We start from the raw sequence: 17,223 nt of genomic DNA on the forward strand, positions 1-17,223 counted from the left end.
ACCCATTTTTACGTTCCTCATCATCAGACGAACATCTCATGTGAAAATTGGCCTTATCCGTATCACGCTCCCATTTACGTTGTGAGCCCACGGTCTATTACTTATGACTCTCGCAGGTATTAGTCCCAAAGATCCGAATCCTCAACTCTCACCTCAACGAGTCTTGCTTTTTATCAGTCAAACCTACTCATAATCATTATATTATTCCGCTCTTACCGGTCGGGCATGCAAACCTCAATGGTACACATGTCGCGCGCGCCCCATCACTTGCGCATGCGCCATCAATGACAATTATGTCGCTCCCCCTATCAATCGCGCATGCGCCTTCATAGCAGTCTGTCGAAAGTGCACCATCAATGGCACACATGTCGCGCGCCCCATCACACGCGCATGCGCTATCAATGTCAATTATGTCGTTCGCCCCATCAATCGCGCATGCGCCATTATAGCAGTTAGTTCCACCGTGCACCATCAATAAGAACTGTAACTTCTGCTGTACGAAATACATCCTACAATCATATTGGGAGGTGAAAGAATTTGGCTTGCTTCTCTCAAAGCCCAGGAAAGCGAAGGCGTGTAGCGCGCGTTTTCTGAGACGAAGGCGCTTGGCGCGCGTCTCGACATAGGTGGAGATACTTCTGGTGATTCAGCAGATGGAGACGTCAACCCAAAGAAGTGGAAGAGTGGTCTGGATTGCAGCACCTGAACTGGTACCCATAAACCAATACCAACATACACCATGTAAAAATAAACTTTTATTATTGTTCATTTAAATTCAAACTTAGAATTTTTTAAATATGTTTGACCAACGTTTAAAACACATGTCTAACAGACTGATATTAATTCTGTCATTATTTTAAAATCAAATTAAATATAAAGAGAACAATTATGAAAACAAACGACTCAATTAAGAGAAAAGGCAACAAGCGAACAAGTTAGTTATTAGAGAAAGAAATGAGACACAAAAACATTACGATCAACGATATTTGCATTGTAAATAAATAATGCGATTTTCAATTAAAAATTTTAACACAACATTTAAAATTATATTCCATATTCACACAAACACACACATCACTCCAATCCGGATACGAATCATATGAATTAAAGATTTTATAATTCACATGTATAAAAGACATAAATAAAATGATCGAACGAGTATAAAGTGGCGAACTCATAAATGCGAATTAAAAATAATGCGGATGATTATCAAACGCTTTTACGTATCGCTTTGTTGGTGTGTCGCCCTTATGATGAATAGAACATGAAATCCGCAGTGAAGAGAAATATGACTGCACAGCCTGAGGATTCAGTTAGATCGAGGATTCTTGAGCATATTCCATTAGATTATAACATTCGTGCCGTTTCTTTAAACTTTCAGGAAACCTCTAGCTTGTAAGCTCACTAACAAAGCGTCATTTTCGAGTGTTGCGTCATTAAACATAAAAAAACCACGCTGAAAACATACAAAATTTGGATTTCTGTAACCGTTCATTCAAAAACAAAAAATTACGAAGAACAGAACATTTTCCGGAATTAATTAATATATACCTTATGTAGATAGATACATTACTCCGCACAAGCGTGCTTAAAAGCGCTTTAGAAATGTTGTAAATTTGATGCGAACACTTGGCGCGTTTAACGATATTACTCCAATTCAATTATTAATATATGTTTCGAAAGGCAGCACCTTTCCACTCTTCATAATTACTTTTGGCGACTCACCAATCATCTACGTTACATAATAGCACGTGACAATCCTTTCGCCACGTTTCCAGAAATTTGAGCGCGAATTCTGGCTAGCCAATCTCTAGTTCGGAAGTGAATCGCTACATATACATCAAATGTCCAGTGCGCTAAAAGCTGAATTCGCTATGCCACAATTAGCTTTGGAGTATTGAATTCCCTGAGTAAAGATTACGAGAATATGGTAGAAGAAGAAACAGAAGATCCTGAAAGTACTTTAGACAAGGAAGAAGTTAGCATCAAAACACCACCTATTGTAATTACTAACAAAATCTCAAACTATTACAATTTCATGGGGACCATAATTGATACAACCACTACAAAAAAGGCAAAAATCGTCTACTCTCCCGATAGGCTCACCATTCACTGCAAATCGGTAGATGACTTCGTGGCGTTCCGCAAGAAACTACAAACTAATAAGATGGCCTTCTTCTCCTGCACTCTATAGTGTAAACTCCTAATTGTGTAAAGTACGAAAAAAATCACCTAACTACTCGCTGTGACAATAAAATTGATAACGCCCAAAAACGTGTGAACTGTGGGGGATAACACCCCGCAAATTAATCAAAGTCCTCTGCTTATCTCAAGCATCTAGTAAAAATTCAAGAGAGGACGAAAAACAAGAAAGACGATAAAAAATGTATTAATGATGACCATCCAAGGATCACTCGGGGTTTCCAGTCCAATATACCGCAGGACTTTTCAGCCCTAAAAAAGAGAAATTATCTCCGGTTCTCTTCGGCTTGGAACACAGCGAGTAGAAGCGGAGGACCGGAATATAAAGCACATAATGAAGCAAGTGAAAATCTGACAGATTTTCAGAATCTTATGGAAGGATTCGGCAAGCTGAGAAAACTGGTAGATCTAGGTAAGATGTTGAGACTTGCTAGGGTTCTAAATTCTAAATTAGCAAATTGTACAGACACGATGACACAATTACAAGTCTTTTATGAGGTTCTAAATGGCAGCTACTAGGCGTGATATCTCTACTCTAATTATTTGCCATTGGAATGCAAATGGACCGATTGTATTCGTATAGCTTTTTATCTGATGCCTTTGCGCAGTGATCCCCACTTTGGCATATAGAGTTATCGCGCTTGCCTGGCGCAGCGACACTCTTTGGTCGCTGTTGATTTGCAATTTAAATCGCGTATAATTAACAGTTATTAAAACTAAAATAAATTATTATTATAAATTGCACATCAATATCAGAAATCACGCAAATTTGTGATTCAAGGTGAGAAATAGAATAATAATGCGTATATTTACTAAATAATAGCTTATTTTAATGGAATTCGAAGGTGAAATTATAATTCATTAGCAATTTTTTGTATAATAAAATTTTTATATAACGATTTGAAAGCAGTTATCATTTCCTCCTACATGGACAAAACTTTACCTCCATAAAATTTTTTTTCTTATTTGGCGATGGATAGTTTTTCTTCGATTGTGGCCAAAATGGTTTGGAGATAATGGCTATTTACTTTAAGAAAATTTTCTGAATACCAACACTTACATGTGCATTGAAATAAATAGCCATGAACTCATTCAAGTCATAAATGCACTCCGCAACACAGAAGAGGATTTTCTTTTTCTGCCTTGGTTTTACAGGAGCCAAAGTTGTGTACAATTCTTTCGCTGTGCAAGATCCATGACTTCCACCTTGTCAACTGTTGTCAATTTCACAATGTTAGAACTCTGGCACCGCATACGTCGAATTGAGTTTCAAGCTGAGACGGAAGTTACTCTTGGTATAAAATATTCCTTTCCATCTAGTCGTCGCTCATCAAAGGCTAAATCTGAAGAATCTAAAATTTTTCTTTTACCAAACAGTGAAGATGTTGAAAAAGTAATTTCTGAAGCTACGTCCTTTGCCATTTTTCGTGATAAAAGTGTGTCAGAATGACACTTTCAAAGATTCCTGAACCTACATTCTCTCTTGAATCTTTTTTATTTGAGCCTGATGTGGATGAAGAGGAAAAATGCTTATCAGTATTAACAGACATTAGTAATAACGCACAATTTGAAGAACAGGTAGATAGCAATGTTACGGAAATTGAGTGTCAAGATGTGTGTGAAGATCTATGCACAGTATCCAGTGGGGCACCAGGAATTAAAACTTTTGAGAATTTTGATCTTTCTCTGGATAGTATATACGCGAAAGTCTTGGATAGTCTTCAGGTCCCAGATATTATTATAAAGAAAGCTACATTATATTATCTCTTCAATAAAGATGGCACAAAACTGAGCAGTGACAGTTTACAACGAGTAAAGTCTCCTGTAGTTCAAGGATCCTCCAATACTCTATATCCAGAAACGGAGTCAATAACGAGGGAAGAAACCGTATACGATGATGACTCGTGTGTTTTTTCAACAAGCGATAAAAAATAATTTCTAATTGGAAGATTTTTAGCTTTTGGATATAATAGTGGAAGCACATCCAAGGATTTGCAATATTCGAAATCTCCAGCACCTGTCCAAGGACCTAAAGGAGGAAAAGGTTTAGGTTGCACATACTCGCGGTATTCATTTCAAGCTGAAAATAATGTATCACATTAGCCTGATTTTATATTTTTGCCTGGCTATCATAACATATCAGACTATGTATGTACTATTCCTCGTCCACGATATTCTTATATTTTTTGTATTCCCAAACATTCTCAACATGTATCTACAGTAGATACTATCAAATTGAAAATATCTTTGTTGCGCAAATATAATTTTCTCTACAAATCAAAAAGATACTTTGTTAATTCAAAAGTGCGTTTCACAGTTTAAATAAAAAATCTACTTAATATAAATCTACATTTATTTTTCTAAAATCTAAATGCTTGAGCTTCAAATAATCGTCAATCATTTAACCTATAGTACTGTATTTTTGTATTCGAAAACTCGAATTATTTCACTTAAAGCAAAATTTATTGATATAAACTATTGCATGAATAATGCGGAATTCAAAAGCACCAGCACTTTTGATTTAAAAGTGCTTTTTCTCAGTGTATTAGCATATCCTCCCATGCCCTTCAAATACTACAGTTTTGTTTTGTAACGTTCACTTTTAACAATTGTGAGGTCAATACTTAAGAATAAATTTATTTTATTTCACCGCCAAAAATTGGAAGCTTAACTATCGTATCAGCGTGATCGGATCTTAGGCCCTAGAGCCTTATTGGTGTCTTAACATCATATGACATTAAATATAACATTCAATGATCATTTATAACTTGAATTTAATACTCTTTTTAAATCTACCATTTCTCGCGTTTTTAGATTTCTTTCAGAATAATCACTCTTTGCGAGTATATATTTATCCTTTTCATTCTACTCTCATGTTTCCTGGTGGTCAGATTCCACCTTTTAATCTACTTTGAATTCTTCAAGCGCTTAAATCCTTTTTTTATGATATTTGATTATATTTCTATTCCGAATTTTTAGCAGGAGTCCAAACTTGAAATTTACATCTGAATCCCACCAATTTATTACTGATTTGTTCACATATTTCTATTTCTCTAGAATCAAACAGAAGGCCCTATGGCGAAGCCACAGAACGTGTCCTCGGGTTGCGTATAGAGGGTCCCTGTACCAAGGGTTTCTGCTGAATATGATAATAATTAATGAACAGTCGCGGAAAATTGTCCAGGGGTGGTCAAGTGGCAATTAAACCCCAAGCCAAGGAATGACAATCGTGCTGAAAGCTGAGTGGCACCTGGGCGAGGTGTCTAGAACGGTGATACCGGAATACCCTCGCCTCGCACGTATGTCACTACTTTCTCGCTTTGCCTCGCATTGTGAGCCTCTGTCTCCACGGCTAATACCTAATACTTATCTACTATTTACAATATTTAAAATTTTCTTAAACCTACTTCCTCTCCTATTTGTAATATTTCCTTATCCATTTCTATTCCTCCTTCTTTCTCTTCTTCTCCAACTTATCAACACCCCCTTCACCCATGCTACTGTCCTTTGTCCCCACTTTCATACAACAATACCTACATGCTTAACCCACTCCATTCCACCTGTTCACGCTCTTCCAATCAGTGCTCCGCTTTTGCATCCCCCTTCCCGCACAATTCGCACATCCTCTTCTTTCTAGAAAGATAGAACCTATTATAATCCTCCGTGCATCCGCATCGCATCCTCGCTATAAGTTCCTGACTTCCTTTCCCTCCTTTCTCACGAAAATATTGCGTTTCTCTTCTTTGGCATAATCCACACATAGTTCCCGTTAAACCTTAACTCTCTTATTCTCTCCTCCCCTGCTTCCTCCTCCTCTCTCTCTCTCTCAATGCCGTTTCTCTTAACCACCTCATATACCCTCCTTTCTTCCTCGTGCATCCTTCTCACTTCATCCATCTGGAATCCATTCGTTCTTAAATACCTTTATCTTTCCACCTCCATGTGCCCACCCCTCCACATGTTCTTCTTTTCCCAACAACACTCCCTAACTAGCTTACTTTCCTCCTCTTTCAAAAATTTCTCTTCACATTTACACGCTCGACTTCCCGTTGTAATCCCTAGGCTCGTTCTTCCTCTCACCCACCTGACAATATAGTACGATGTATTCCTCGCTAACCTCAGTGTCCACTTTACATACCTTTCCTGTATCCTATTTACCTCCTCACTTACCTTCCACCCCCACGCCCCCACTCCATAAAATAAGACACTCATTACTTGCAAATCGAACAATTTTATTCACCTTACAAAATCATCTGCGAAAAACCTCTTTCCCAGCCCCCACACCTGCCTCATCACCACAATTGACCTTCTCAATCCCTCTTTTATATGACCATCCACTCCCCCATTCCTCCGAAACAGGAAGCCCAGGTACGCAAACTCTTTCACTGCCTGTACAGCTTTTCCCTTCTACTTCCACTCCTATCCCTTATCTCTCCCACCTCTTTTCCTCTTTGCTCTTTTAAAGCAGCACTATGTCATCTGCATATGCGAGTGACCATATCCTGTCTCCTCCTACTCCAACTCCTTCTAAAAATCCGGCCGCTAGCTTACTTTCCATATCCGCGATTAAAATTGAAAAAAGCGTTAGACCAAGCGGACACCCTGGCCTCTACCCCATATGCATCCAGAAACCCTCCGAGACTTCCTCACACCCTATCTTTCGTCTCCTCATATACCTTCTTTACTCTATCGTTCAGGCCTCTCTTCACCGAAGGTAACGCGCCTTTTACATAACGTCTGGTAGACCGTTCACGGAAGGGGTTCGAAAGTTCGCCCAAGAACTGAGGACCTTCAAGCACATATTGAACAAAGCAAAGCTGCTGGCAATCAAGCAGCATAATGTTGACAAAAATACGCATGTTTTCTGATGCAAGGAGGAGAATGCAGAAGAGGGAGAGATGAATGAGAGAGAATCAACAGTTGCTTGCAGGCCCATCGCGCCTCTTCAGCGTTCTCCCTGTTTCTGTCAAAAATGCACCCAAGGACATCGAGGTAGAGACCTTTGGAGAGAAGTATACAAGATCGAGAAAACTTGAAAAGTTGAAAGAAGACACTGAAAATATCATCCGCTTTAAGAACTTTTGCAGCAACCTTATATCATTTGAGAAGCAATGTCCATCAATCACTGCTGAAGAGGTGAAAAAATCATTCAGGGGTACGAATAACTTTTCCGCTGCAGGACCAGATGATATCAAGAACTGCTGGTGAAACAAGTTTACTTCTATACACCTACATCTGCCCGCATATTGACCTCATATTTAAAGACGGAAATGCTTATTTCGCAGTGGCTGGTGATAGGGCGCACTATGTTGCTACCGAAAAGTTTAATTGTCTAAACCAAAGAACTGCAGGCCAATAACTTGTTTGAACACACTGTATCAAATCTTTACAGCTGTCCTAAACAACAGGATTGTTCAAAGATTTGAGTCTGTATCGAGAGAGATAAACGAACAACGTGGCTCGAAAAAAGGTGTAACAGGATGCCGAAGGAATCTGCACATTGGCAGGTGCACCTGCACCCCGGGCCGCCAACGTGAAGTCTTAGCGTCCCACCAACTGCGTCATCGAGGCTCTTTTGCTTAATATTATTATTATTATTATTGTTCTTTTCCAAAATTGTACTCGAGTGAGCCCGGTTTTTCATCATAGCCACAGAGTAAGTCAAGTGACTGATGAGATGAGGAAGTTATAAGTTAATTTAATACCACGTTTCAAATCTCTTGCGATGATGATGTAGGTACAAAATTACGAGCATGGTGTAGTTTATAGTTCGTCTTTTACCGCTGTTATGCTGAAACAGCAGCCGCGATCGTTGGGTCTGACAACAATTACCTCTGGATGCTTTCTTATTATTTTTGTTTTTTTTAATTTAACTTGGATAAACCCGGTTTTTCATCATAGCCATTGACTAAGTCAAGTGACTGATAAGATGAGGATGTTATAAGTTAATTTAATACGGTGTTTGAAATCTCTTGCGATGATGTCTTAGGTACAAAATTATGAGCCTTGTGAAGTTTGGAGTTCGTCTTTTACCGCTGTTATACTTCGACAGCGGCCGCAAGCGTTTTAGGTGACAACAGTCACATCTGGATGCTTTCTTAGAGCCACCATCTGCCACTTGACAGTTTTTTAATCGCTTTCTTCCTGATGGTCGAGGAAGTTTCTTACAATGCGACAGGTGTTTAATAAAATCGCCATCTGAGCTGTTTCCAGTACCCTACTGACTCCTAAGTGTGCCAGATGTTCACTGCATCTTGCGTGCACATTGCCTGTAGCCGAAATCACAGTGGAATGAATGGATGCATGCTTCACATTCCTGCATATGGTCTTTACTTCATACCTTAACTCGCTATACTTATAGGTCTAGGTTGTATGGATTAAATGCAAATTTCTGTAAAGATGACAAGCAATGTCGATGATGTAGTCTTCCGCCTTTTTTTTCGTATCACGATGTCACGTCGATTAGCACGGATGTTATGATCCGTTTGGATAGTAACATTCCAATATAAGATGTAATATTCCTTTTCTAAAATGGAAATTGAAATGTATCTATAGAAAGGCATTCATTGTGTGGAGTCCTAGGCTTGTGCAAGTTGTTGATGCATAATGCCCGCTACATCATTAGGTCTATGCATATATTCTCTCTGAGCTATTATGCGACAGTCATCAATAATGTGCTCGATCAATTTGTTGGTACCTCCACACAATCGGCACCAGTCAACCACGTCTTGATGTAACACGTATTTGCGATAATTTCTGGTACTGACAACCTTGTCCTGTAACCCAAAAACAGATCGTTCCGTTTCTGGGTACAGAACACCCTTTCTCAGCCAAATATTGGATGCCTCACTACCCACTTCATGTTGACCTAACGTTTTGGGGTGCTCACCGTAGTTAGCTTTCTGTTTCCATTATATTTCTAGTTCCTCTATGGTTGCAGCCCTGATATTCAAGGCCTCATCTAAGGACAAATCCAAGGGCGTGTTGTCAAGATCCGCTTTACAGATAGTGCTGTAAAGCGCAACATCTTGTTTGCTTTTAAAATAGTCTCTGAAATGTATAACTTATGTCTTACACATTTTTTTGTGATCTGCAACGGCCTATTGGTGGAACTACCCTTTCAATCACTTAATTAATGTGGTGCATTCGGTGCTTCGTATTTTCTACGTTGACGATTCTGTTCAACTTTTGAAGGTCGGTGTTAGACCATTTGATGAACCCGAAGAAGTACGCGAGGACAGGGATGGCATAGGTGTCGATTGATCCTTTTTCCAATTTCGTTTCAAACTTCGCATTTTCGTAATAGAGACGCACCAATTCCTCTTTCATTGTGGTATCCCAATTGATACTCTCCCAACGGTATTTCTGTCGAAGTGGTTGGCTGCAAATAGCTAGCGCTAGCCAAAGCATCCTCAGCAGGCACAGTTGCTGCTCGACTGCTTACTGTTTGTAGCAGATGTTCTTGCTGGTAAGCTGTTTGATCAGTGAGATCTGCCTGACCATGTCGCAGCTTACTATCACCACTGCCTCGCATGCTGTGGCCCCAGCGCCGGCAACAGGGGCGCTCCGACGATCTTCGGGAAGCGAAAAGCGTTTCAAAGCCTTACAAATACTCTCTATTATTATTTAATGGTTTAGATATTCTTCACTGTCCCTCTCCTCTTCGTTATCTGCTTGTCTGGCATAAGAAGCCCTATCAGTAGCAGTGCTACCACCGACATTACCGTCAAAGTGATGAGAGGAAAGCTCAAGCCCTACCGCAACACCAACGCGAGAACACCTTCGGCAGGGTTCTTATTATTATTCTTATGTTTTTTTATTAACTTTTACTCGGGTGAACCCGGTTTTTTCATCATTCGATCTCTCAAGCTAAAAATTTGTCCTTTTGAAGTAATAAACTGTATATCGGATAACTTTCGAAAGACTAGTCGAATTGGATTGTGCTTGGATTTTGATAATATTATAATAAAATTGACAAAGCTATTGCATTTTCAAAATCCAAAAAAAAACCAAACAAAAAGGGATATTTGAAGTCAAACAAAGCGTTATATGGGAAAAGGCAAGAAAAGAACCACATAACTTTTTCGGGGTCCTACACGATTGTCTAAAGAACTTTTTGAATTTTGTTAAAAATAAATCTAAAATTAAAATTCTGATCGCACAAAAAATATTTAATTATTACATTCTCATCCATAATAAGAAGTTATTAGTTTCATGCGCATTTTAAATATTTTTGACACTACTATTTTTTTAATTTCGAAAATTCCCTACACGGATATTTATAGTATTCAAAAAAACGAAAAATGTATCTTCATGACTTTTTTTGATAAAATCAAAAATTAATAGAGATATAGCATTTATAAAATTCAAAAAACACACAATAATCAACATTTTCAGTCAAATAACGCATGTTACGAAAAAAAGATAGAAGAAGAAAAATGTTGCCTGTTGAATGCTCTACAAGATTCTAAAATTTTATATTGAACATTTTATAGTGTGAAAATAAATTAAAAAATTAATTAATGTAACACATATCTACCTTTCATATTTTGAGGTTCGGAGCAGATTACAGGAGAACAATTCCTCGAAGCAAGAACTTCAGCTAGCCATAGAATTCCACAATCGCAAATCAGGGGATTTTCACCAAGATCCAACCTGCGAAGTTCATTCCAAGCAACTAAAGATTCAGAGAATCCTGTGAAGGCATTGTCCCTTAACATGAGGTATCGAAGATTTGGAAGACCAGCTAGAGCTCCATCCTCCATATCATTGAGACGTTTGTTGCTACTCAGAATAAGGGTCTCAAGATTCGCATTATCTGAAAATGCCCCTCTCTGTACAGTAGTTAGTATTTTCGCACCTGAAATGTCGAGTGTTTTCAAATTAGACAGTCCTTGAAAAGCGCCGGATCTCAAAATGGTGAAGAAGTTCTGGCCCAATGTTAATTGCTCCAATCGAGGCAAAATGCCCAATTGTCTTGTAGGAACTTCCCTCAGTTTGTTGCCTCCGAGTTTCAGCACTCGAAGAGTGTTTAGACCTCTAAATGATTTCTCACCGATATTGTCTAATCCGGCTCCGGATATATCTAATACGGTAAGACGATCTAGACCTTGGAAGCCATCAACAAAGAGGGATGTGAACGCGTTTAGGCCAATATGTAACTCAGCAAGAGCGTTGAGTGGGCCAAGAGCCGGCGAAGGAATCATTCTCAGCTGATTGTCATCCAAGTAGAGCACTCGAAGTGATCCCAACTTCTGAAAAGCGTTAGGCTCAACGTTGGATATTCGATTTTGCCCTAGATCGAGCTCTTCGAGCTTCGAGAGGGAACTGAAGAATCCATTCTTTAATGTTTCCAGATAATTGTCACGTAGGTTTAAGACGGTCAACGATTTTAGGCCTTGGAATGTTTTCTCGTTTATTGCTGAAAGTCTATTGTGCTTCAGATGCAGTTCCACAAGCTGCTTCTGTGCTTCAAAACTTCCGTCTGGAATTGAGAGAAGGTGATTGCTCGATAAATCAACAGTCTTGAGGTCCCCATAGAACTGGAATGCTGCGGCTTCGACTGTTTTTATCTTATTGTCCTTCAGAACTATCCGCTGAATACTAGGATTCAGTGCTATTGGAATTACGTCTAGGTTCGCTTCAATGCAAGATACGACTAACGTATCATCGTCACAGGTGCAGAGGCTCGGACAAAACGTCGCCTTCGCCTGCCCTTCGATAATGGCAGTGGCCAATAGGAAAGTGAAAAGTAGCCTGGATGTACCAAGGCAGAATGCATGCGTCTGAAAAGGACAAAATATTAAATTATTCATCGCATAACACATTGTCAAAATTTATTAGAAGTGTAGCAAAATACAACATATTTTTTTTATAAAACTTCACTAAAATAATTAATTTAATAGTAATAGTTCTATGATTTGTAACACTCATTATCGATACATAATTTTTATGTACACTTAAATTTAAAAATTCAACCGAATTCAATATGAAACTCAAATTCAAATTTAACACTTTTAATTTTACATTTCGGGCAATCAAAATTGCTAATTTCGTCAAAAAGAAGTCCTTAACATTTTACAAACTATTTTAAGAATTTCAATTTAAAATTGTATGTATCAGGTTAAACGATTGAAATTGTCGTCTTTACAAAGACAGGTTTGCGGTCTAAGCATGTTAACTGACATTTCAGAGATTTTACATGGCGAAGGAAAATCGTCGATCACCTTCGTCTGTACAGCAGATTGTAGACGACAACATCGAAGATGACGTTAAAGTGCCAGAAATAACTTTCGACACACACATTCCATAAGACGCCATGAGCAGTTTACAGGTTTAGACCGCAATTCTATTCTGTAGATACCAAAAATAATAAGAAAAAAATGTACAAAACAATCAATTTTGAAAAAATGTCAGTTAACAGGTTTAGACAGCGTCAAAAAATCTCTTTTTTATTTCAATAATTATAGAGTGGTTGAGAAAGTTCGCCAAGATCCCTAAAAACCACCCCTACTATACACACGCCTAAAATGTTAAAAATATCCAATTTAATTGTCGATATTTGAAAATACAAAAACTTCAAAAATTCTCCTCTTCTATCTGACTAATTATAGAGTAGGTGAGAAAGTTCGGCAAGACCCCCAAAAATCACCCTTAATATATACAAACCTGAAAGGTTAAAATGACAAGTTTGATTGTCGTTATTTAAAAATACAAAAACTTCAAAAATTCTCTTTTTTTACCTTTTACCTCAAATATAGACCATCAAAGTTGTCGGTTTTAACATTTTAGGTGAGGATATATTAAGGGTGGTTCTTAGGGGTCTTGCCGAACATTCTCATCCACTCCATAATTAGTGAGATAAAAAAAGAGAATTTTTGACGTTTTTATATTTTCAAACATCGACAATCAAACTTGTTATTTTTAACCTATTAGGTGTGGGTATATTAAGGGTGGTTTTTAGCGGTCTTGTCGAACTTTCTCACTCCATCTATAACTAGTGAGGTAAAAAAGAGAATTTTTGATGTTTTTATATTTTTAAATATCGACAATCAAACTTGTCATTTTTAACATTTTAGGCGTGTGTATAGTAGGGGTGGTTTTTAGGGGTCTTGCAGAACTTTCTCAACCACTCTATAATTATTGAGATAAAAAAAGAGAATTTTTGACATTTTTGTACTTCCAAATATCGACAATGAAACTTTTCAATTTTAATATTTTAGGTGAGGACATATTAAGGGTGGTTTTTAGGGGTTGTGAGGAACATTCTCACCCATTCTTTAAGTAATGAGATAAAAAAAGAGAATTTTTGACGTCTTTATATTTATAAATATCGACAATCAAACTTGTCATTATTAACCTTTCAGGTGTGGGTATAGTAGGGGTGGGTTTTAGGGGTCTTGCCGAACTTTCTCACTCACTTTATAATTAGTGAGGTAAAAAAAGAGAATTTTTGATGTTTTTATATTTTCAAATATCGACAATCAAACTTGTCATTTTTAACCTTTTAGGTGTGGGTATAGTAGGGGTGGTTTTTGGGGGTCTTGCCCAACACTCTCACCCACTCTATAATTAGTGAAATAAAAAAGAGGATTTTCGACGTTTTTATATTTTCAAATGTCGACAATGAAAATTGTCGTGTTTAACATTTTAGGTACGGATATATTAAGAGTGGTTTTTAGGGGTCTTGCCGAACATTCACACTTACTCTATAATTAGTGAGATAAAAAATAGGATTTTTGACGTTTTTATATTTTCAAATATCGACAATCAAACTTGTCATTTTTAACATTTTAGGAGTGGATATATTAAGGGTGGTTTTTACAAGTCTTGCCAAACTTTCTCACCCACTCTATAATTAGTGAGATAGAAAAAGAGAATTTTTGATGTTTTTATATTTTCAAATATCGACATTAAAACTTGTCATTTTTAACCTATTAGGTGTGGGTATAGTGGGGGTGGTTTTTAGGGGTCTTGCCGAACTTTCTCAACCACTCTATAATTATTGAGATACAAAAAGAGAATTTTTGACGTTTTTGTATTTCCAAATATCGATAATCAAACTTGTCATTTTTAACATTTAAGGTGTGGATATATTAAGGGTGGTTTTTAGGAGTCTTGCCGAACATTCTTAACCACTCTATATTTAGTGAGATAAAAAAAGAGAATTTTTGACGTTTTTATATTTTCAAATATAGACAAGCAAACTTGTCATTTTTAACCTTTCAGGTTAAAAATTAAAAAGTTTGCCAAGTAATTTTAAATGAGCGGTCTACGCGAATGATTTAAACCAATTTCTTTAATTATTTTGTGTTTTAGTAGATACTGTTTTCTTAAATATCACGGCAGTATAGCATTAATTTTTTTGTTATATAGTCCATATATTATATTTAAGATAAATGTACTGTTTTTAGAAATATTTTTTAAATCGAAATTTTGTTTTCAAACGTTTTTTTCTAAACAATTTTTTTCAAAAATTGTCTTTTAAAGCATTTTTTTAAAATTTGTTCTCCAAATTTTGTTTAAACGAATTTTGTTTAGGCGAAAAAAAATTTCAAAAAATCCCCTGACATCCATACCTAAAATGTTATGCCTCAGAATGGTTCCATCTGATGTCCAAAGTTACTAAAAAAAGTTTCATTCGCATATCTCATCCGGAACAGCCCGTTTTCAACCCCTAAAATATTGAAAAATCGAAAAAATCCCCTAACATCCAGATCTAAAATGTTATGATTCAGAATGGTTCCATCTGATGTCCAAAGATACTAAAAAAAGTTTCATTTCTCTATCTCATCCTGAACACCCCGTTTTCAACCCTTAAAATATTGAAAAATCCCTAAAATATTGAAAAATCCCCAAAAAATCCCCTTACTTCCAGACCTAAAATTTGATGTCATGAAATAGTTCCAGCTAATATCTAAAAAAATTACCGTAAGTCTCTTCTCTTCAGACTTTATGAGAACCCCCTGTTTTTTATAAGATATTGAAAGTAAGCAAGAAGTCATCCCTCATTTGACTAATAATAATTATAGATGCAAAAAATAATATAAAATTCTACTATTCTTGATAAGAAGAGTTGAGATTTGATACCCGATTTGAAAAAGGTGGAAATCGGTTGAAAAACTGTGGTGTCCAATTTCAGACTTATAGTTCTTTCTTAATCATAAATGACGCGAATGTAAAAATTTATCCTATCGCTTGGCTCGTCTATCGTCGCCTCTCCTCGTGTCTCCACCATCCGATCCGACTCGACCGGAACCGAAGGAGAGCGATTGATGGAAAGAACTTAGAGGTACGCAAAAAGGCCCAGGGCTGAAAATAACGAAAGCACACCCAGGCGAAGGAGCATACGTGATTCTAAATCCTACTAAAATGGGACTCGTGATTCACTTCACGAACAGGGAAATTCTCTTAATAGGTAAGAATGTAAAATGAAATTGTGTTCAACGAAACGAGACGACACGGGTGCTCCCAGCCAAAGGAGTACTCGTACGAGTCAATACTTTCACAGATGTGAAATATTGACACGGACCGGTCATAGGGTGTCCTTTCTAAACGAAGAGAGTTCATCCGTATGGAGGGTTCTGTGGGTGTGATGTCACAGCTGTGCGTGACTATTACACACTTACAGTCCTAGGGTGGAAACAAATGTAGTCAAGTTGTACTGACTACAGGCATGGAAGCCCGTTACAGGCATCTACAAGTTGTACTGTAGCTCTGCCTAGTAGCAACGATTCCTCCATTAATACGATTGTTTACTTATAGATGACAAGCTACTCACGCCGATCGAGACTGGGTGGCTCATCGGACGCTTGGAGGGGATGAAGGAGCCGAAACGATTACTGATACGCAAAGAAGGAGAGACTGACGAACGAGCGTCCATGAAACGGCAGATGGACGAGCTGCTGCAGAGCTCTCGCGAGAGCCGACAGGCGGTGCAGCAGAACACCGCAGCGGTAAACAAACTATGCGGCAAATTGGAGGTTCTGCTGGAAGCGATGATAGGACCCACAGCACCCGTGGCTCCGACGACGAGAGATCAGTCGAACGAATCGGGACACATCAGTTCCATCAGAACAAACAACGACGGAGACGAGCAGCCGGGTGCAAGGGAGATCGGCATCAGAGAGGCGCTGCCCCTTGCCAACAGCACAATCCGTGCTGCAAGGGCGAATAATTCGAACGAGCAGCAGTCACAAATGACACTAGTAGAGTGAGCGTAGAGGTGACGAATTTGGACGGAGGCACGACTAGAAAATACTTTTTGACAAAAGATACGCGATACGATGTATTTGAAAGAATGTTGCACACTGAATTAAGAACGCGGAAACTTTTGTACATCACTGACAGCGACGAAACAAAACGTAATGAAACAAATCCCGGAAAAGTACAAGACGATGAGAATAGGGTACTTGACATAATTTTGAATCGTTTAGGAAAAGAATACATTCATCTCGCGACGAAACATGACGACCCACGCGAATTAATTCAAGAACTGAAACAAATTAAAATATCGGAAACGGGAATGACTGAGCATGACACGTACAGAAGACTAATTAACATAAAATTCAATGCGGCCAAAGAAAATATAGTCCAATTTTGTTCGAGATTTGAAGATTATGTAAAACAGTACGAAAATCAATCTGACGGAAAAGAATATTCGGATAACGATAAAAAGAACTTACTATATGAATCAGTAAAGAATACGATACCCTCCATAGGAACAGCTGACAGCATAAATGAGATGGCAAGAGGAAAGAAACTAAACTACACCGAACTAAAGCGATTAATATTACAGGTTGGCCCAACGTATGCTCAGCAGCAGCCCAAAGCGAACTTTGCGTCAGACTCGAAGACTCGGGTGAAACGAGTGGTCTGCCGTGAATGTGGAGACGACAAACACAGTTTCGAAAAATGCCCTAACGAGGGCAAAGTACTGTGTTACAACTGCAACAAATTGGGATATCACAAGGCTGAGGAATGCCGTCGAAATCCCAACCTGAAAAGAAACGCAGAGGGAAA

The 17,223-nt window shown here is 38.0% G+C and overlaps 1 protein-coding gene across 1 annotated transcript in view; it reads right to left on the reverse strand.

The window, feature by feature from the left end:
* LOC117181384 (insulin-like growth factor-binding protein complex acid labile subunit) overlaps positions 1 to 17,223 on the reverse strand; it is a 57,625-nt gene that overhangs the window by 11,455 nt on the left and 28,947 nt on the right. Inside the window, 1 exon segment of the mRNA XM_033373987.1 lies at positions 10,742 to 11,987. Within this exon segment, the coding sequence (XP_033229878.1) occupies positions 10,742 to 11,987 (1,246 nt within the window).

Source organism: Belonocnema kinseyi, chromosome 10, assembly GCF_010883055.1.
Source record: "Belonocnema kinseyi isolate 2016_QV_RU_SX_M_011 chromosome 10, B_treatae_v1, whole genome shotgun sequence".
Classification (NCBI taxonomy): Eukaryota; Metazoa; Arthropoda; class Insecta; order Hymenoptera; family Cynipidae; genus Belonocnema; species Belonocnema kinseyi.